Below are 21,064 nucleotides of genomic sequence, written 5' to 3' on the forward strand. Positions count from 1 at the left end.
GTGTAGCTGACAAATAAGTAGGCAGCGCTCCTGAGGAAGCAGATGGTGCACGCGCACGACGCCTGTGGCGGCTTGGCTGTCTTACTCGCTGGTGGTGCAGCAGGCTCCAGCCCTGAGCAATGATCCCGGGGCGCAGAAGCGCGGAGAGGGGGCGCTGCAGCAGATGGCAGCCCTGGCACAATGTCTCCGGCAGCAGGTGAGCGGACATAGACCCCTGAGGTCCCCAGCACTCAGTCCCAGTAGTGGGTCCCACCTCAGGACAGGGCCCCTCCTGTTGCCCCATCTTCTTCAGAAGACAGGGAGCAGCCCCCCACTCAGCTCCCCATCCTGGCTCCTTGTGTCCCTGTCAGTTCCTTCTCCATCTGTGTCCTTTGAGCCCCTTGAGGTCAGGGGCGGTGTATTTTCTCTTTCTCCCAGTGCCAAGCACAGGGCTCAGCAGCATTGTGGGTGCTTACCTGGGCTATTTGTTGAAATAAAATAAACTTATGGAGGTGATTGGAGGTAGGAGGCCAGGGCCCTTTCAGCCCCTGAGCACCCCCAGACCCCACTGGCACAGGACCCTGCTCTACACATTCTGCCTCTCACTCCCCCTCCCCCCTGCCAGCACAGGGCTCTGCAAATGTTTGCTGAGCACATGACAGGTGCAAAGCACATGGGGTCACTGGAGATGGGGTCCTCCCAGGAAGCTATGTTTCTTAAAAGGGGGCTTGGACAGCTTGGCTGGGGATAGTGCAAGGCACTGAGGCAAGTCGCTGTGGCTGGGCTGGGCCTCGCAGTGAAGTGGTTTAGCTGCGGGTAAGTCAGCAAAGCCTTCCCGGAGCGGCAGAGGGAGTGGGGAAAGGAGAGGCACGGAGACAACTCTGCACCATGTCTGCGGTTTGCTGTGTGGCCTGCAGGATGTGACAGTCCCTTTCTGGGCCTTGGGCTCCTCAACTGACCCAGGAGGGGTGGGCTGGTGATGTCTTGGGTGATAGTGGCGGACTCCCTCTGGGAGCCCGGGGAGCGGGGGTTGGGGTAGTGCCTGAGGTGCTGTCCCTGTGCTCTGGAGTTCCTGAGTGTCCTCTGCTGTCCCCTGGACGGTGATTGATGGCCCAGGCAGCTTCTCTGCCCGAGCTGCTGCAGTTCCTGAGAATGTGTATTAATATTAATTGGGGCTAATTAGTTGGATAAATCAATCTGCCCCCAGAGAGCAGCTGCCCCTCCCTGGTTGATGAGGAGGAAATCTGGGCTAATGGGGTTGCTGCGGCGAATCTGTGTGATGGAGAAGATTCCTGTGTGTGTGGGGCGGTCGCATCTGTGTGCATTGGTGAGTTTAGGTTCCTTTACTGAAAACACCAGGGTCTGCTTGTGTGTGCCTCCTGCTGGCGTTTTACTGTGTGCTGGATGGGTGTGTGTCTGGCTGTACGCTGCTTGGGTTTGGTTACGGGCCTTGGTGTATGTGCCTGGCTGGGTGTGTACGTGTTACTGATTGGCGTGTATTCATCTAGGTATGTACGGCTGGCTTGGGTCTGCATGTTTGGCTGAGTGTGTACACATGGTGTCGTGTGTCTGATGTGTGAGGAAGTCTGAGTCTGGGTGTGTCTGGGCATCTGGTTGGTGTATGTGTGGGTGTCTGGGATAGGTAGTTATTGGCTGGGTACCTGGAGGGGCTTGTCTGATTGGCTGGAGGAGTGTAAAGGGTTTGGGGTGAGGTTACCCATGGTGTCTCCAGCCTTCCCTCAAGGCCTCTTGGCTCTCAGCACCTTATTCTCTTCCCAACGTAGCTACACATGTCTGTCCTGGGCACCTTCCCAATCAGGCCACTCCTCTGCCAGGGTTACCCTCAAGGCCTCAGATGACCAGCTTTCTGACCCAGGCAGGTGGGAGGTTGAAACACAGGTCAAACCCTCACAGGATTCAAACAAATCCAATTCATTGCCATTTAGGAATATTTCACAAAGGATTCCCCTGGGTCTTGCCTCTGCTGGACCCTGGGGACAGATTCATTATACAGATGAATCTAACATCTGACCCAGGCTTGCCTTAAAGAGGCTCCCGGTCTGGGTGGGGTGTGATGGAAACAGAGCTGTGCAGACCACGAGGGGAGGCAGCTCAGCTGAGGGTGGAGAAGGCCAGATGCCCAGGGAGCTGTGGGGCTCAGCAGGAGGGGTGATTTCTTCTGTCTGGAGAGGGCTGGTGGGGAAGGCTTCACAGAGAGGTGGTGTTGGAACTAAGCCTTGCAGGACGTGTAGGAGTTTTCCAAAATGAGGAAGGAACAGGAAAGGCAGTACCAGAGAGAGAAAAGCCTGAGATAAGGCAGTGTTTCTATAGAATACTTAGAAAATAATATTTGTAGGGTCCACTGGCTGAAGGTTGCTGCCTAGGAGGCTCTGGTCACCTCAGGTTGAGGGGTTTTATGACATTAAACATATTTAACAACCACTTTGGAAATATGAATAATAAATCAATCTACTAAAAACTTCAAAATATATTTTCTTTGATTTTCAAACCACACGTGGAGGCAGGACCAACTGAGCGTGGAGAAGGCCCGACGTCCCTGGACCTGTGGGGCTTGGCAGGACGGGGTGATCTCTTCTACACTACTGGGCGGGCCAAAAAGTGCCTTCAGTTTTTTAAGTAAAAATAAAAGCCACATTTTTCATTTTCACCAGGAACTTTATTGAACGACGTATTCACCCTTTTGTTCCACTACCTTCTGCCATTTTTCAGGCAACTTCATAATTCCATCTTCCCAAAACTTTTTATCTTTTTGAGCAAAGAACTGTTCCAGGTGCCTTTTACAGTCTTCCAGGGAATTGAAATTTCTTCCACTAAGAGAATTTTGTGAAGACCAAAATAAATGGAAATCCGAAGGTGCAATGTCTGGTGAATATGGCGGATGAATCAGAACTTCCCAGCCAAGCTGTAACAGTTTTTGTCTGGTCATCAAAGAAACATGCGGTCTTGGGCTTCCCTGCTGGCGCAGTGGTTAAGAATCCGCCGGCCAAGGCGGGGGACACGGGTTCGAGCCCTGGTCTGGGAAGATCCCACGTTGCCGTGGAGCAACTAAGCCCGAGCGCCACAGCTACTGAGCCTGCGTGCCACAACTCCTGAAGCCCATGTGCCTAGAGCCCGTGCTCCGCAGCAAGAGAAGCCACAGTGAGAAGCCCACGCACCGCAACAAAGAGGAGCCCCCACTCACCACAACTAGAGAAAGTCTGCACACAGCAACGAAGACCCAACGCAGCCAAAAATAAATAAATAAAATAATAAATTTATGTTTTAAAAAAAGAAACATGCGGGGCTTCCCTGGTGGTGCAGTGGTTGAGAGTCCGCCTGCCGATGCAGGGGACATGGGTTCGTGCCCCGGTCCGGGAAGATCCCACATGCCGCGGAGCGGCTGGGCCCGTGAGCCATAGCCGCTGAGCCTGCGCGTCCGGAGCCTGTGCTCCACAGTGGGAGAGGCCACAACAGTGAGACGCCTGCGTAATGCAAAAAAGGAAAAAAACAAAAAACAAAAAAAAACCAAAAAAAGAAACATGCGGTCTTGCGTTATCCTGATGGAAGATTATGCGTTTTCTGTTGACTAATTCTGGATGCTTTTTGTCGAGTGCTGCTTTCAGTTGGTCTAATTGGGAGCAGTACTTGGTGGAATTAACTGTTTGGTTTTCCGGAAGGAGCTCACAATAGAGGACACCCTTCCAATCCCACCATATACACAACATCACCTTCTTTGGTTGAAGACTGGCCTTTGGTGTAATTGTTGATGGTTCACTTTGCTTGCCCCATGATCTCTTCTGTTCCACATTATTGTACAGTATACACTTTTCATTGCCCGTCACAATTCGTTTTAAAAACGGAACACTTTCATGACGTTTCAGTAGAGACTTGCATGTGGAAATATGGTCAAGAAAGGTTTTTTCGCTTAACTTATGTCAACCCAAACATCAAAGCAATGAACATAACCAAGCTGGTGCAAATGACTTTCAACTCTTGATTTGGATATTTTGAGTATGTCAGCTATCTCTCACGTGGTATAACGTTGATTGTTCTCAATTATTGTTTTGATTTGATCACTATCAACTTCAACTGGTCTACCCGACTATGGAGCATCGTCCAGTGAGGAATCTCCAGTACTAGACTTCGCAAACCACTTTTGACACGTTCGATCAGTCACAGCACCTTCTCCATACACTGCACAAATCTTTTTGTGCGTTTCAGTTGCGTTTTTACCTTTCTTGAAATAATAAAACATAATATTGCCGAAAATGTTGCTTTTTTCCTTCCGTCTTCAATATTAAAATGGCTACACAGGGCTTCCCTGGTGGCGCAGTGGTGGAGAGTCCGCCTGCCAATGCAGGGGACGCGGGTTCGTGCCCCGGTCTGGGAAGATCCCACGTGCCGCGGAGCGGCTGGGCCCGTGAGCCATGGCCGCTGAGCCTGCGCGTCCGGAGCCTGTGCTCCACAATAGGAGAGGCCACAACAGTGAGAGACCCGTGTACCGCAAAAAAAAAAAAATGGCTACATAAAAATTCACCAATTTTGGTAAATCTTTTTTTTAAATGCAGGGTGATATGACAGCTGTCACATACAATCTAACAAAATTGTTTCAAATGAAGTTAAAGACAACTAAGTGCTACCAGAGCCATCTTACGGAAAAAAACGAAGGAACAATTTGGCCCACCCAGTATATGCTAAAATGGCTTCAAAGCAATGTAAGTTGAGGCTCAGTTCTGTCATCAGATTATTCTAATAATTATTAGAATTATTCTAATAATTTCCAAATAATTTGTTGATGTTTAGAAAATTTGTGGGGATTGTCTGATGTGGTTGTCATCTTTTGAAGATGTCCCTATCTTTCAAAGCTCTCTCAATAAACTGAGTCATTAGGTGACTTGCAGTCTCATTAAGTAGAGACTTTCTCTCAACACCCATGCATCCATTCTCGGGCCGAGTCTAGCTCAGCTTCTGCTGAAACAGTAGCACTGACACTCACAATTCCTAGGTCTTCTAATGCCCTCCGAGATTTTATATATTCACGCATCTCTGTTGTCAACTAAGTCATAAAACTGTTATTAGAATGTCATATAAATGACATCGAACCTGATCTTACAGGCGCTGGGAGAACCTAACGTGTAACGCGGTGGTTAAGAGTGTGGTAGTTAAGAGAGTGCTGGGCTGCCTGTGTTCGAATCCTGACTCTGATGCTTACATTTAAAATAATTTCTCTGTGCCTTAACCTCCTCATCTCTACGATGGGGTGATGATTATAATTATAGTACACAAGTAAGTTAATAAATGTTTACAGTGGGTATACAGCAAGCACTATCTAAGTGATAGTTCTCATTTTAGCAATAAAACTAATGTCCTTGTTGAGTGGGCCTTTAGTGAGTTTCAGTGAATTTATTCTAATAGACTTGTTCCATTCATCAGGGCTGGTGAAAAACTTCCTCGGGCCTTTGAAAGCCTCCCACCCCAGCACTGGCAGAGGAGCAGTCCCAGCAGAGGCCTGCAGGGCCCCCATTTGTGTCTCCTGGCCTGCTCTCCCCACCTCTCCCCAGCTTCCCGAGAGGCTGCTATTTTCACCAGTGGCCACGCAAGTACAGCTACAGGGGAACGCTAGCCTCAGGGGTCCAGATGGATGCCGGGCACTTGCCCTCAGGGTGCTACCAGGGGTGCCACCTCACCAGGTAGCTATTGGGGTTGGCGTTCAGTCTTGATGGAGTGCCCGTGGACCGGCGAGTGCTGGGTGGTCGCTGGTGGGGCTGGTGGGGCTCCTCAGGACTGGGGAGAGAAAGGCAAGGGATGAGCACAGCCTGGCCCTCCGTGGCCCCTGAGGGAGTCAGAGGCTGTGTCTAGAGGAGCCCTTTACTTGCTGGGCTGTGAAGAGAGGATGCAATCCCAGGGGAGGGGCTAGGGCAGCTGGGGTAGTGCAGTGCTCAGGGCAGTGGCTCTTTGCTAAGTGACTCAGAAGGATTTCAATATCTTTTAGGCACGGAGGGTGCAGCTGTTGAAGTGCATTCTAGCCAAATGCTCGCCCTGTCCAGGGTGATGCATATCCGGGCCCTCCTGAAAGTCCTTGTGTTACCGACTAGGGTTCTTGGCCTTCCCCAAGCAATAGAAATCGACTAGAGGCCAGACAACAAATGCAGGCAAGGCTTTACTGGGGTCCCTGCTGCAGTGGGGGAGCGGGAACAAGCAACAGGTTCCCTTGCTTTCTCGCTCCCCGAAGGGGGGCAAGCTTATTTCTTACATGGGGTGAGGGTAGGAGTGTGTCCAGGGGTCGGGCCAGAGGGTGGCTTAGGTGGTCTGCCCACCCGTTAGGTGGTGTCGTGTGCAGGGGGCATGCGCAGTGCCCTGCTTTTGCTCCCGACACCCCGCTTTTGCTCCAGGTTCTGCAAAAGTGGCAGTTGGGTTTTTGGTCTCTTTGCATCTTTTGGGTCCAGAGTTTGCCCCAGCTGTGCACGTATGCAGTCATTTTTAGTCCCATACAGTTTCTTTGTATTTTGTTGCTGGAGGAGAGGTGTGTCCAGGTGCAAGCACTGCAGCACAGCAGCAAAGGGGCCCAGGTCCCAGCCTGCCTCACTTGTGGCAAACAGGCTGGGGAGCTCTGAGCTGAGGCACGGAGATGGCACAGTGAATAGAAGGATTGGGCAGCAGTATACGGGAGGGGAATAGGCAAGAAGAGGCTGGTGAGATGGGCCCACCGGGACCCAGGCAGAGGAAGGGCCTAGGGCAGTGCCTGGCACCCAGGAAGTGCTTCATCAGAAAAGCTCCCCTCCCGAGAGCCATTAGAGGGTGGCGGTGAAGCTACAGATGACTTGGGCTTAAGTGTCCCCACCTTTAGGACCTGGGGCAAGAAAGTTAACCTCTGTGTCCCAGTTGCCCTCACTGGTGAAACGGAAATGATAATAAAAGCACCCATTTAAGGGTTTTGGTGAAGATTTAACAGGCAGAGTGCTTGACGTGTTCCTAGTGCTGAGTAAGTACCGGGTAATTGCGAATATTGGTGTATCTATGTGTGAACACGTTATATGTTTATGGTGAAAGTCTTTAAACCATCCTGAAGAGAATGGTGTTGCAACTGTATTCTGAGGGCAACTGGGACCTGTAGTCAGATTTGGGTTTTACAAGGTCTGGAAAGGATCACCCAGGCTGTAGTGAAGAGGCTGAGCTGGAGGGGTAGAGTCTCGAGGCAGGGAGGCCAGTGAGGAGGCTGTAAGAAAACTGAGAGACAGAGAAGGTTCTAGGCAGGAAGGAGTCCGAGGTGGGAGATTTGAAGGAGGCAGGACCACCTATTGGCATTGTGTGTGGATAACAGAATGGTCACTGGGGCTGCACAGGCCGGCGTGAATCCAGGTCCTTGGGTAAACAGCTCTCTGTGCTTCAGTGTCTTCTGCTGTAAAATGAGAAAATACCATGACCTACCTCCTAGGCTTGTTGTGAGGAGTAATATGAACTATTATATGTAAAATGCTTGGAATGGGGCCTGGCACGTATGAAGTCTTGTAACACATCTATCTTACGTGTGATCGTGTTAGCGTTTGTCAATCCATGGTCAGAACTTGGGTCTGTCACTATTATGACATAGTGTGAGTGTGTTTCGTGTTTGGTAACTGCAATCATTGCTGCTTTTGTTGTGGTCATCCATTTACAATGCTTGGTGTCTTGTAGAAATAAAATACAGTGTGTGTGTGTGAAAAGAAAAAAAGAAAAAAGAACTTGGGTCTGAGGATCCAGGGTGATCTTGAGGTTCACTGCATTGGCGACACAAGTAGCATCAGTTGGGAATCTCATGAAGAACAGGTTTGACAGAAGAGTGATGAGTCCTGGATGACTGTGGGTCCGTGGGTGGGTAAATGGGTCTGAGGCCTGGTGGGAGGTGGGCCTGGACTGGAGAAATGGGGAGATCTGGGCACTGTGGGGCCCATGTGGCCACTGAGGTTGCCCAGGGAAGGTGGACACGTAAGGAGAGAGGAGGGCCAGAGGAGACTGAGCGGGAATTGCTGGAGAACAGGGGAAAGTCAGGAGAGTTGAGGGCAGGGAGAGTTTCCAGAAGGAAGGTGTCTCAGAGTCAGACGCTGCAGAGGAGAGTAAGGTGAGGATAGGAAGAATCCAAGAAGCCTTGGAGCCCCCAACCTCCCAAGAAAACCCCTTTGTCTCCCCTGCTCCCTTCCAGGACCAAGAAAGCTCCACCCAACCCACACTCCAGCTTGCCAGCGGCAGGGTCTCAGCTGGGACCGTGGAGGGCAAAGGGAGACGGCTTCGCCTTCTTGAGTGCCCGCTGTGTGCTAGGTCCTTGTCACGTCACCCTTGCCCCTGACCGGAGTCCTGAGGGCTGATTCAGGCCCTCCCTCACACCCTGAAGGGCTGAGTTTAGAGTGGCTGGGGAGCTTGTCTGTGCTCACCTGCATGGCTGACTCCTCATTGACTTCCGGTCCTTTCCTCTCTGAGGAGACCTAGGCCACGGGAGGGGAGCTGAACAGTGCTGTGGTCAAGGATGGCTCCCAGCTCTCCTGCCACCCACGCTGGACCTTGCCCTTCCCCAGGGTCAGACCAGCAGGGGTGGGAGGACTGGAGAAGAAGGAAAGGAGGGATGCCAGGCTGAGTCCTGAAGGCAAACCTCACAGAACTGAGCCTCACTTTCCGTAACCCCTGTGTCCCAAGATGTGCCTGTAGAGTCACTCCCACTCCCCTGGTGTCCCTGCTGGATAGCGGTACGAGGAGGGAGGCAGGCCTTCTCTGTGCCGGGCCCTGGGCTGGACTCTGGGGAGGCAGACACAGAAGAGGACACCTGTGTCCCTGTAGGGCTTTCATGACAACCGGGAGACAGACCAGGAGATGTCTTTAATGCTAAAGATGAGCACAGGAACACGTGAAGAGCACACTGTGTCCACTGGAGTATGTGGGCGTGATGTTGAGTGTGGGGGGCCCTGAGTGGAGCAGTATGACATCTGCCCACCCCCCACCTCCATAGGAGCCAGAGCTGGACTCCAAGCCCATTCTTGGAGCTTCCCCAGGAGAAGCTGGCCCAGAAGCTGCGGGCTGACAAGCTGAGTCTGGAGAGCATCCTCTGTAGCTACTTGGGGGGCGGGTGGGGAGGGCGGGGTGGGGGAGGTCGGGGTCAGGGCCCAACCCCGGGGCTCTGGGTGGAGTGGGGGATGTCACCCGTCGTTGTTCTGCTTAGAGGAGTTGTGGGACAGGTGTGACCCTGTGGCGCTGCAGCCAGCTTGGGAGGTGACTCGTGCCACAGTCGTCTGTCACTTCTGCTCTGAGTCAGGGTGGGCAGAGGGGATGGGGTGACTCAGTGCCCTGTGCCTGGCCACCCCCTGAGCCCCCCTCTGGTCTCCCTCAGCGCTGCTCAGGCACTGAAAGTGCACCAGGAGGTGAACTGCCTGACAGATGTCCTGGGGGAATGTGAGGAACAACGGCAGGCATTGAAGAAAGTAAAGAAGAGACAGCGAGGCCTCCCCTGCGGGGTCCCACCAGTCTCAAGGCTACCTATGACAGCGTGGTGAGCCCTGGGGGTACACGTGCATGTATACACATGAGCATCTGGGTGTGTGACATTGGGCAAGTTACTTAATCGAGGCTGTACAGTTAGAAAGTGGCCAACTGGGAAACCGAACCGGCGGTCGGGCTCCCAAACCCCATCTCTTAACCACCGTGCTGTGCTCTTCTGCCGTCTGTGAATCCTACTAGGCGTGCAGCACTTGAGTCTCAGAGGGCGAGAGAATGCATGTGAGTGCGAGCGGAGTGGGGGTGAGAGTCTGTCCGCTGGCTGGTTCCACCCTGGCCCCCAGGGGCTGGAGCTCAGGTCACTTCCCTGCAGGGCCATGACTCAACGTGTGGCCTGGCCCAGTTCCTGGAGAAGCCGGTGGCCAAGGATGGGGTCATTGTGAAAGGGCTCAAGGCCCGGGTAGCTATTCCCTTCGTTAAGACCAACATCCCCCAGACACTGCTCAGTTCTCTGCAACGGGCAGGCCGGGGCCGGGGCTGGGCCCAGGACGAAGAAGCAGCTGAGAGTCCAGACTCAGGGCTGAGGGTGAGGTGAGGGCCGGTCACGCAGACCTTGGGACCAAGGTTCTTGGGTAAGTCTTCTCTGCCCTCTGAGCCTCAACTTCCTCATCTGACAGCGTGTGGGTGGACTCCATGCTCCCTAAGGGCCCTCAGGTCCAAAGGTTCTGGAAAGTTACATCTCTGTTTCTATTCCAGCTTCTCTCTAATTGTTCTTATTCTCTATTCTCCTCCCCTCCCCTGCACCCCACTCAGCTGTTGGTGTATCTATTTCTACCTGTTTTTGGAACCTGTTCCCAGTTCTGATAGCAGAGCTGTGGGCTCCTTGATCCTTATTTGAGGAGTCGTGGTTGATGACTCTTGCAGCAGCAGCCCCTCCCCTCAGCTGAAGGGACACCAGGAGGTTTCCAGCACCCCGGGTGGAGCTCACCGGCCCTGGGGGTGACTCTGAGGGAGGCCGGCCTCTCTGTGGGCGGGCCAGTCTTCTCCAGTTAAACCTTCCCCTCCCAGCCCCTTTTCTTCTGCTTCCCTCAGCTTTGATTGCAGCAACCCCATCCATGCACAGATTCAACCCTTTGAACTTAAAGAAGACACCTGGGGGCTCCTCAGGGGGTGAGGGAGCTCTCCTGGCAGGAGGGAGCTCCATCCTGGGCATGGGTACCAACGCTGGTGGCAGTGTCTGCATTCCAGCCAGCTTTAGTGGTGTCTGTTCAGAGGTGCCTGCCTCCGAACCACAGGGTACTGCCTCAGGTACTCGGTGGTGGGTTCCTCCAGTCCAGCCTGGAGGAACTAGGGGTCTGGTCCGCACATCAACTCTCATTAGCTAAGTACTAGGGGAAGTGGGTCAAGGTAGGAGGGCTTCAAATAACTCCTGCCTCAGCCACAGCTAAACACACCATGTTTGGTATGGGTGGCAGTGGAATAGACTGTCCACTCATTTATTACTTCATTAATTCATTCGTCTGTATATGCATCCATCTACCTAGCCTTCCCCTTACTCATACATCAACCCATCCATTTATCCATCTATAACAATTCGTCATCCATTCATCCACCCATGCAGTCATCATCCCAGCCTCTATCCATGAAGCAATTTCACCATTCATCTGCCATTTAATTTATTGGGCAAAGACAGACACTGTACTAGGTACTTGGGATGCATCAGTGAACAAAATGGACAAATATCCCAGCCCTTGAAGAACTTACACACATCCTTCCTTCCATTCATTCATTCATCCATTCACCCATTTATCTCTCCATCCATCCACTCAACTGGTCATCAATCAATCCACATGTGCCTCCATTCATCCATCCACCCACCTCTCCATACGTATTTCCATTAATTTTTTCATCTATCGTGCATTCATCCGTACATCTATCCACCCCTCCACCTATCTTTCAGCCCCACTCTGAGTACCTACATTGTGTGGGCCCTGTAATGGGGACACAGAACACTCTCAGACCTAGACATGGCCCTGTTGTGCTCTTAGACATCCGAATGGCTTAGTCAGCAAGTGATCGAGGCTCTAAGAGAGGGTCAAATCTTGTGGGAACTTACAGGATGAAGTTGACATTTTCTTCAACAGAGATTTATTAAAAGTCTAGATTTTAAACTTTCAGAGGCAGGTCAAAGGCAGGGAAGGCTTCTTGGAGGAGGCAGTGTTTGAGCTTGGATTTTTAAAATTTATTTATTTATTTATTTATTTTTGGCTGCATTGGGTCTTCGTTGCTGCACGCGGGCTTTCCCCAGCTGCGAAGAGCGTGGGCCATTCTTTGTTGCTGGGCGCAGGCTCCTCATTGCAGTGGCCTCTCCCGTTGCAGAGCACAGGCCCTAGGCGCATGGGCTTCAGTAGTTGTGGTGCATGGGCTTCAGTAGTTGTGGCACATGGGCTCAGTAGCTGTGGCTCATGGAGTCCAGAGCACAGGCTCAGCAGCTGTGGTGCACGGGCTTAGTTGCTCCGCAGCACGTGGGATCCTCCTGGACCAGGGATTGAACCCATGTCCACTGCATTGGCAGGCGGATTCTTAACCACTGAGCCACCAGGGAAGTCGCTTGAGCTTGGTTTTGAAGGATGGACATGCAGAGCTGGAGTGGCATCTAGAAGGCTGTAATTCTGTAAGCAGCCTATTTTGCCTGGAGCAATATGGGTGTGTGGAAAGGCTAGAAGGGGAAGTTATGGAAGGAGTTGATAGTTTAGAGCCTTGAAGGGCAGTCAAAGAGCTCAGATTTATGCTGTGGGCAGTAGAAAGTCATGGGAGGGTTTGAAATAGCTCCCATTCTTGTGTGCTGGGTCCCGGGGGAGTGCACTGGCTGGGTGCCCAAGCCTCTTTGGCACCCAAGTCCTTCCCTTCAGGTGCTGAGCTGGGCTCTGGGTGGGTGGGGTTTTGCAGCTACTCCGGAGTTGCCTCTGCTGTCGAGGGGAGGAAATCGGGTGAGGTCTTGTCCGCCTCTGGCCACATCCATTCAAAGACAAACCTGCTTGCCTTTCTCCAAGGACATTTCACTTGTCCTGTATCTCAGACAGACTGGCCCCACTGGTGATCAAGGAATCTGGGAGAAGGTTCTGCCTGGCTCCCTAGTCCAGTGACTCTTGCCCCACTGAGAGGTGCTTTAACCTCTCCTAGCGGTCTCTTGATGTTCTGCCCCAGACGAGGGTCTCCTTTCAGGCACTAGTCTGACTAGTCGGCAGTCTGCCGACTCCACCCGTCCTCAACCCCTGACCCAGGTTGGCCCCAGGGCCTCTTCCTTTTGCCCTGATCATGGCCCTGGGTCCCACCCTCCGAGGCCAGGCAGTGGGGGTCCCCAGAGCAGAAAGGATGCGGTGTATCTGCCTCCCTCCGTCCCCTCTGTGCAGTGACCACAGCGGCTGGCCCCATGGCCCGGGACGTGAAGAGCCTGGTGCTGTGCCTGCGAGTGCTGCTGATTGAAGATGTGCACCCACTGCACCCCACCGTGCCCCCCTGCCCTTCAGGGAGGAGGTGAGCCAGGTGGGGGGCAGGCCTGGAGGGCTCCCTCCCCCCGCCCCTCATTCCTCATTGGCGGGTCTTCTGTCTGTCCATCCCCTGTGAAGCCCTCCTTTCTCAGCCCAGGGTGCAGTGAGCAGGAAGCCCACATGCTCAGTCAGTCAGCTGGATGCCCGCTGCTTTGGCTTCTCTGCCGCCCTGAGCCGTAGAAGATATCACCCCCAGAGAGGGAGGGACTCCAGCATCATATACCCAACACACACAGAGCGTACTCAGCAAGTGTGGTTTGGAGAGCCCGGTATGGAATGAAGCTGGGCCTTTAGGCCTCTAGGTAACCCTGGCCAAGTCCCGTCTCTTCTCTAGGCCTCAGTCTCCACACTGGTATAATGAAGAGGTTGGACCAGAAGACTGATGGGGTGGAGGTGGGAGCCGGGTGGGCCCCACCCTGTGAGGAAGGCATCCCCCTTCGGTGGTGGGGACTCTGGGGCTCACGCCTATGATTCCCATAGCCAGGGGTTTCTGTTGCCTCCATCAAATGGCTGTAAGGAGCGCTGTGTCCTCAAAATCCCCCCTCCCCCACCCCCCACACCCGGTGGCTCCTCCCTGCCCTGCCTCCCCTTTGAGAATTGCCCGGCCAGTCTCTTCACCCCCGTGAGCCTCAGGTTTCTACCACACCGGCTGGCTGTGCAGGTTAAGTGAGCTCACAGTAAAGCACTTGGCAAGGGGCAAGGTCACAGCTAAATAGGCATCTCGAATTCTGTCTCATCTCTGTGTGGGCTGAGGGAGTGGGCATGGCACGAGGCTTCTCACGCCCTGCTGCGGGGCTGAGGCGGATGGAGGTGAGGGGTGAGGTGGTACCCTCTCTCTAAATCCTGAGGGATACAGAGAGAACACAGGGCAGAGCAGGACGAGCTCCAGGCCCTGACTCGGCCTGTGTCTCCCCAGGTCATCCGCTTCGCTATCCGCCGTGCCGTGTATGCCTTCTTACACCTGTAGGGCGGGGGTCCGTTTGCTGAGGGAGGGGCCACTCTTCTGGAGAAGCTGTACATCTGCTGGGACTCAGATATGCGGCATGGTGGAAATAGGGAGGCGGCTGGTGGCAACTTGAGCCCTAGGAGGGGAGCTGCGGGCCTGGGCTGGTGGGATGCCTCTGGCTAATTGTGTGACCTTATGCAGAGAGTCACCCACTCAGGCCCCGTCTTCAGGATGCACACATTCCAGGGGTGGTGCTGGTGGGAGCAGAGTGTTTCTTTGGGTCTGACCTCCTTCCGTGGCTTATCTACCGAGGGGAAGCTGGGCGGTGGGAGCCAGCTGGTGGCTGAAGGCTGTAACTGACCAGCTCTGTGTCTGTGGTTCCTCAGTAAGGGGGACATTGTGGACCCCACCATGAAGGACATGGTCAGCCAGCTCTGCCTGCCAGACCCACTCAAGTGTTTCTCGGCCTGGATCCTGAAGTACACAGTGAGTGTGGGCCCAGAGCGGGAGGGACTCAGGGGGCGAGGGGCCCAGAGAGGACAGGGGCTCAGAAAGGGGAGGGGCTCCCAGGGGGGTGAGGTCGGGTCAGAGAGGAAGAGGAGGCCCAGATAACGTGGTAGTTCAGAGAAGGGCTCAACAGGAGAGGAACTGAAAGAGGGGGGATGGGGCCAAAAGAGAGGAGTGCTCTCAGAGAGGGGAGGGGCTTCAGAGAGGCTCAGCGAGGGGGAGTGTCAGTGAGAGGGAAGGGGATTTAGAGCGGGTGGGACCTAGAGGGGGCCCAGGGCTTGGTGCGGTGGTCAGGGGCTTAGGGACGAGCAGAGCAGAGTTGCTCTTCCTGGACCCCCGTCCCGGGCAGGCTGGTGTTGCCCTGTGGTTTCTGAAGTCCGTCTCCCCCTCTCTCCCCACCTCTGGGAGCCCCGGACTGGCCAGAATTTGGAAGAGATTCGTGGAGTGGGGTGAGTACTCGAGTCTCCTCAGGTCCAGCTCACAAGGGTTTTCCATGGCGATTGGATGAGGGTCACGTGGCTGGTGGGGGGGCTTGTCTGCTGGGGACAGGGCTGTTTAGACTTTGGGATCTAATTAGGGTTTTAGAGTCACGCCTGACATGGGGTTAGATTTAGACTTTTGGGTGTGGCTGGGACCGCAGCTGGGGTTAGATTTGGAGTTGAGCTCTGAGTGCGTGCTAGAATTGGGTTAAGCTGCGATAAAGGTTGGGCCTGAGTTGAGGTTAGGTTTGGGTTTGGGTTGGGGTTAAGGTTGGAACTGTGGTGGGGATGTGGCTGGGAGAGGAGGCTGGTTTGGGCTTGGCCTTGCTGTTGGGCTTGGCCTGGAGCGCTTGGAGTTGAGGTGCTGTTTGGAATCAGGGCTGGAGCAGCCTGAGGGCTGACCTGGGGCCTCGCAGTTTAGGGGAGGGAACCTGTGGTTTTGAGGGGGACTGTGGGTCCCTTTGGCTGGTGGTGGTGGTAGGGCTCTGATCAGGGGATGTGTACTCTTGGGAACATTGGACAGGCAAGGTGTCTTGGCCAGGGGACAAGATACAGGGTGATTCCCTGTAGCGGCTGCCAGCTGATACGCAGCCGGCATTGAGGCCAGACCCTGCCTCCTGGGTGTCTTGTCCCCATTTGTATGAAAAGGAGTCCTCCCGTGCTGACCTTTGGACTTCTCAGTCTTCCCCATTCCCCAAGGACACCCAAGAAACTGTGAGAGCAGCACACAGCAGTGGAGGCGATGTATGCCTGGGGAGACCTTGAGGGACTGCCGGAACAGGGGCAGCAGACACCTGAGTGATGACAGGAGTAGCCCAACAGGAGGTAGATCTCTGTCCTGGCCGGCAGGGCATGCCCAGCTGCACTAGGATGGTGACCTAGGAGGTTAATGTAGTCTGCCTCCCTGGGGCCAGGTTGATGCATTGTCCCCAAATCACTGTAGCTTCAGACTCCCCTTCCCATCCCTTCGCCTTGGCCCCTGGGAAGACCCTGACATCTCCCCGTCCTGCCCCCATCTCAGTCTGCATCTCACAGCCTGGGAATTCTTCCTGGTGTTTAAGCTGACTCGGCCTGGCAACACCTGACCTTGTCCTGAAAACACTGACCTCTGCCAGTCTTACCCTCCTGCCCACCACTATCCCTGCAGGAATATCAGCAAGAGTTCATAGCCAAGTGGATGTCCCTGGACCTGGACGTGTTGCTGGCACCAGCTCTGGAGACCCTGCCTACTATATCGGCTATCCTGCCATGGCATCAAGTGAGAGGGCACTGAGTCTTGGCGGGGGTGGGGTGGGTGAGACTAGGAGTCCAGGACCTTTGAGTCCTGCCACAGCCTCTGTGGCCTTGACCTCTGATGCTATTCACTATTTTAAAATTTTTCTTAAGTTGAGAAAAAATTCAGATTACATAAATTCACCATTTAAAGCGTACAACTCAGTGGGTTTTAGTATATTCAGAATGTCATGCAACCACCACCACTATCTAGTTCCAGAACATTTTCATCGTCCTGAAAAGAAACCCTGTACCTGTTAGCACTCACTCCCAAATTCCATTCACTTTTTTTTTCTGTTTTCTTTTGGCCACATCCTGCAGCTTGTGGGGTCTTAATTCCCAGACCAGGGATCGAACCCGTGGCCTCTGCAGTGGAAGCGTGGAGTCCTAACCACTGGACCACCAGGGAATTCCCTCCATTCACTTTTTAAATGAACTTTATTGGAGTATAATTTACATGCAATAAAATTCACCAATTTTGAGTAACTTGATGAATTTTAACAAATGTATATATACATGTATAACCACCACCATAATCAAAAGATAGACTATTTCCATCATCCTCCAAATTTCCCTCATGTCCTGTTGCAATTCACCCCACCCTTACCTCCAGCAACCACTGGTCTGCCTTCTGTCACTACAGTTTTGCCTCTTCTAGGACTTCATATAAATGGAATCATGAGGTATGAGGCTTGGGGGTCTGACTTCTTTCTCTTAGCATATCCTTTCACTCTTTTTTTAAAAAAATATTACATTTAAAATATTTATATATTTAGGCTGTGCTGGGTCTTAGTTGCAGCACGTGGGTGGGATCTTCCTTGCGGCATGCGGGATCTTTAGTTGTGGCATGCAGGATCTTTAGTTGCGGCATGCGGGATCTTCTAGTTGCAGCATGCAGACTTCTTAGTTGCGGCATGCATGTGGGATTTAGTTCCCCGACCAGGGATCTAACCCGGGCCCCCTGCATTGGGAACGCAGAGTCTCACCCACTGGACCACCAGGGAAATCCTCAAATGTTACGTTTTTATTTATTTTTTGGCCCCATGGCATTTGGGATCTTAGTTTCCTGACCAGGGATTGAACCTGTGCCCCTTGCAGTGGAAGTGCAGAGTCTTAACCACTGGACTGCCAGGGAAGTCCCCCCCGTTCACTCTTAACATGCTTTCTGCTGCCTCACTTACAAAGGCGGCCTCAGCCCAGGCCACCTGCAAATGCAAGCCTCAGCACAGGGCAGCAACCCATCCCCAGCGCAGGTGCAGGTCTCAGAGGTGATACCATGCAGAATGCAAACCCACCTCAAGCCTGGAGTCCTCTCCTCTGGGTTCCCCCACGTGGCTGCCCAAAGGCACACCCCACATCTGGCTCTGCTCTAGTGCCCTCTGTCCACCTCACTGCTGCTTTGATGCTCACTCCCTGCACACAGGTGGCTGCTGGGAGGAGCTGCCTTTTCAACTCAGGATTGCACTGTGCACTCCAGCCCTCTTGGAGCCCCATGTACTTGAGGGCATGGCTGAATCCTCTGCCGCCCACTACCTGTGTACCTGTGTACCTGCCTGCCACCTCGGTTTCCCATTTGTACATGCGGGATAGTAATCCGCATCTCACGGGGTGGAGAGGAGTCAAGGACTCAGCAACACAGAGAGGGGAGCACAGTGCCTGGCACTTGAGTAAGGCTTTGCAGGGCGGATTCTTTTTTTAAAAATTTTTATTGGAGTACAGTTGATTTCAATGTTGTGTTAGTTTCAGGTGTACAGCAAAGTGAATCAGTTATATATAATAATAATCAGTTATATATATATCCACTCTTAGATTCTTTTCCCATATAGGCTATTACAGAGTATTGAATAGAGTTCTCTGTGCTATACAGCAGGTTCTTATTAGTTATCTATTTTATATATAGTAGTGTGTATATGTCAATCCCAATCTCCCAGTTTATCCCTGACCCCCCATCCCCTGGTAACCATAAGTTTGTTTTCTACATTTGTGACTGTACTTCTGTTTCGTAGATAAGTTCACTTGTATCCTTTTTTTTTAAGATTCCACATATAAATGATATCATATGATGTCTTTCTGTATCTGACTTACCTCACTCAGTATGAAAGTCTCTAGGTCCATCCATGTTGCTACAAATGGCATTATTTCATTCTTTTTATGGCTGAGTAATATTCCATTGTATATATGTACCACATCTTCTTTATCCATTCCCCTGTTGATGGACACTTAGGTTGCTTCCATGTCCTGGCTATTGTAAATAGTGCTGCAGTGAACAATGGGGTGCGTGTATCTTTTTGAATTATGGTTTTCTCAGGGTATATGCCCAGTAGTGGGATTGCTGGGTCGTATGGTAGTTCTATTTTTAGTTTTTTAAGGAACCTCCATACTGTTCTCCACAGTGGCTGTATCAATTTACATTCTCACCAACAGTGCAAGAGGGTTCCCTTTTCTCCACACCCTCTCCAGCATTTACCGTTTGTAGATTTTTTGATGATGGCTCTTCGGACTGGTGTGAGGTGCTACCTCATTGTAGTTTTGATTTGCATTTCTCTAATAATTAGTGATGTTGGGCATCTTTTCATGTGCGTTTTGGCCATGTGTGCAGAGTGGATTCTGATTTTCTCCTTCCCTCCACTGTGGGGAGCAGGAGATAGTGGTCAGGCTGACCCCCTGCACTGAACTGGCTATTACAAGCAGAGGGCTGCAGTTCCAAGAAGGACCCTGAGGGAGTGCTCACCCACATACTTTCCCACTGAGTCTTTTCTGAGCAGATAATTTTGGGGGCTTGCCTGGATCTTCCTACAGGTAGATCTTCCTACCTGGCCCTGTACAACATCCTGAATTTCCCTGCCGGTGTGGTGCCCGTCACCACCGTGATGCTACAGGATGAGGAGGAACTGGCCTTCTGCAGGGGCTACTACAGAGATCGTTCCAAAAAAGATTTCCAGGAGGTCAGTTTCCCTCTCTGCCTCTCTCCCTGTTGGGGTGGGGCCGTTCATTCCTGGTGTTTACCCTTTATGACTTCGGATGCAGTTTCGCCCCATCCCTGACACACTATTTGACCTCCAAGTCAACCTCTGTCCTTGTCAGGGGAGAATACTTTGCAAAAGCAGTGGTTTCCTTAACACTTCTGTAGGGAAAGTCGATCCCAGAGGCAAGGTAGGCGGAGCAGGGCGAAGGTCCCTGGTTAGGAGCTTACTCTGTAACCGAACTGGACACTGACCCTCTCTGGGCCTCAGTTTCTTCCCCAGGGAAACGGGATTTAAAACATCTACCTTGCGGGATTGTGCTAAAGTTTAAATGGAAAAAGAGTGAAGCAATTAACATAATGCCTTGTATGTAGGAAGTGTTCAATAAACGCTACTATTACTAATTCAGAGAGGGCTTCACAAAGGAAATATTTCCATGGACCTATTTAATTCATGGTCTAAAATAACAACCCTGACTTGGGTGAGAGAGAGGAAGAGAGCAAGGGAAAGAGAGAGACTGGCTCTGAAAAGTATGCATGTGTCTGAGTCAGACATTAAGTAACTTATTTTTTCTGGAAATTGATTTTAGTGCTAGAGTTACCCAGTGGAACTGCTGACCTGAATTCTGAGAAGATAACAATAATGATACTATCTAATGTGTTTTGAGCTCTTGCTCTGTTCCAAGAGCTGTTTAAAAGTGCTGTATATATATTAAATCATTAAATCCCATAACTGTCCTGTGAGGTTTTGCAAATGAGGAAATGGAAGCACAGACAAGTTAAGGGACTTGACCAAAGCCACACACCCAGCTGAAGTGAAGGAGCCAGGACTTGAAGCCATGTGACCTGGCTCCAGAGACAAAGGCAAATAAGGGCTTATATGATATTGTCATAAGGCAATGAAAACATGTTTGAATGCCTATGACTATGCTTGGATTTCATGGCAGGGACTCAGGCTCAGCCCCTATGTTCCTGGGCCTGTGTTTGGGGTCAAGGCACCCCTTTCATTGCAGAAGTGTAATGAGACTCTGGGTCAGGGATTTGCACATTCTTCCTTCCTTTGCTGAGAACACTGGGGTGGATACTCGGTTTTATATTTCATCCTTATAGTCAGCTCTCTACACAGGGAGCAAATTTTATATCTTAACCCTGGAGAATTGTAGCCAAAGCAGAACTGTTTTCCCAGGTTCTGCTGAGAGCTGAGGAAGCCTGGAAATCTAAGATCCAGGACATCTCTACCTTAATATAGACTGGGGGTGAGATATTTGGATTAATGCACACCTGAAGGTGGTGAGGAAGGCTGGACAAGGGGTCTGTGAGCAGGAAGCAGGCTGTGAGTACACAGACCCTCTCTCTATGCAGGTGGTGAGAGGATCTGTGGCGCTTTCGGCGGCTGTGCAGGGCACCGCTTTGCCACGAGAAGAGGAACTGTGTCTCCAGTTCATGAAGGAGGTGGAGGCCTTGGTCAAGAAGCACAGGGAATCCAAGTGACAAGACACTCCTTCTCCTGGAGGCCTTTCTACATCCTCACTTAAGTCTGCACTCGATGTCCCTTCCTTCTCATGAATACCAGATCTGCCTCATTTCTCCTCCTCCTGGAAGCCCACCAGAGATTTTCTTTGTTATCCCTCTGCGTGTCTGCTCAATACAGACACCCCAGATTATCCCAAGATAGGGAGCAGGATGAAGCGCTTAATAAACATTTTGACTGGCCAGCCTCGTGATCTCTGGTCTAGGTGGGGAGGTGGGGCTGTAGCCTCCGGGTTCTCTTCTGCCTCCAGCTGCTCTCCTCCAGCTCAGTCCCCAAGATGCTGTCCCACATTGCAGCAGAGGGGAAGGAGCCCCAAACTGAGGGGTTGGAGACCTGGGTCCAAGTCTTGGCTCTGCTACTGGCTTGCTGTGCAATGCT

General features: G+C 52.2%; 1 protein-coding gene across 1 annotated transcript; it reads left to right on the top strand.

Moving 5' to 3' along the window:
* Positions 1–15,625: 15,625 nt before the first annotated feature.
* Positions 15,626–20,856, top strand: LOC116743934 (fatty-acid amide hydrolase 1-like). Its single transcript, XM_032613108.1, has 4 exons — positions 15,626–15,746; positions 16,069–16,179; positions 18,993–19,138; positions 20,518–20,856. Exons 1-4 carry the CDS (start codon positions 15,668–15,670, stop codon positions 20,644–20,646), a joined length of 465 nt encoding a protein of 154 aa, XP_032468999.1. The 5' UTR covers positions 15,626–15,667; the 3' UTR covers positions 20,647–20,856.
* The last annotated feature ends 208 nt before the right edge of the window (positions 20,857–21,064 follow it).

The sequence above is a fragment of the Phocoena sinus genome, chromosome 1 (genome assembly GCF_008692025.1).
Source record: "Phocoena sinus isolate mPhoSin1 chromosome 1, mPhoSin1.pri, whole genome shotgun sequence".
NCBI lineage: Eukaryota > Metazoa > Chordata > Mammalia > Artiodactyla > Phocoenidae > Phocoena > Phocoena sinus.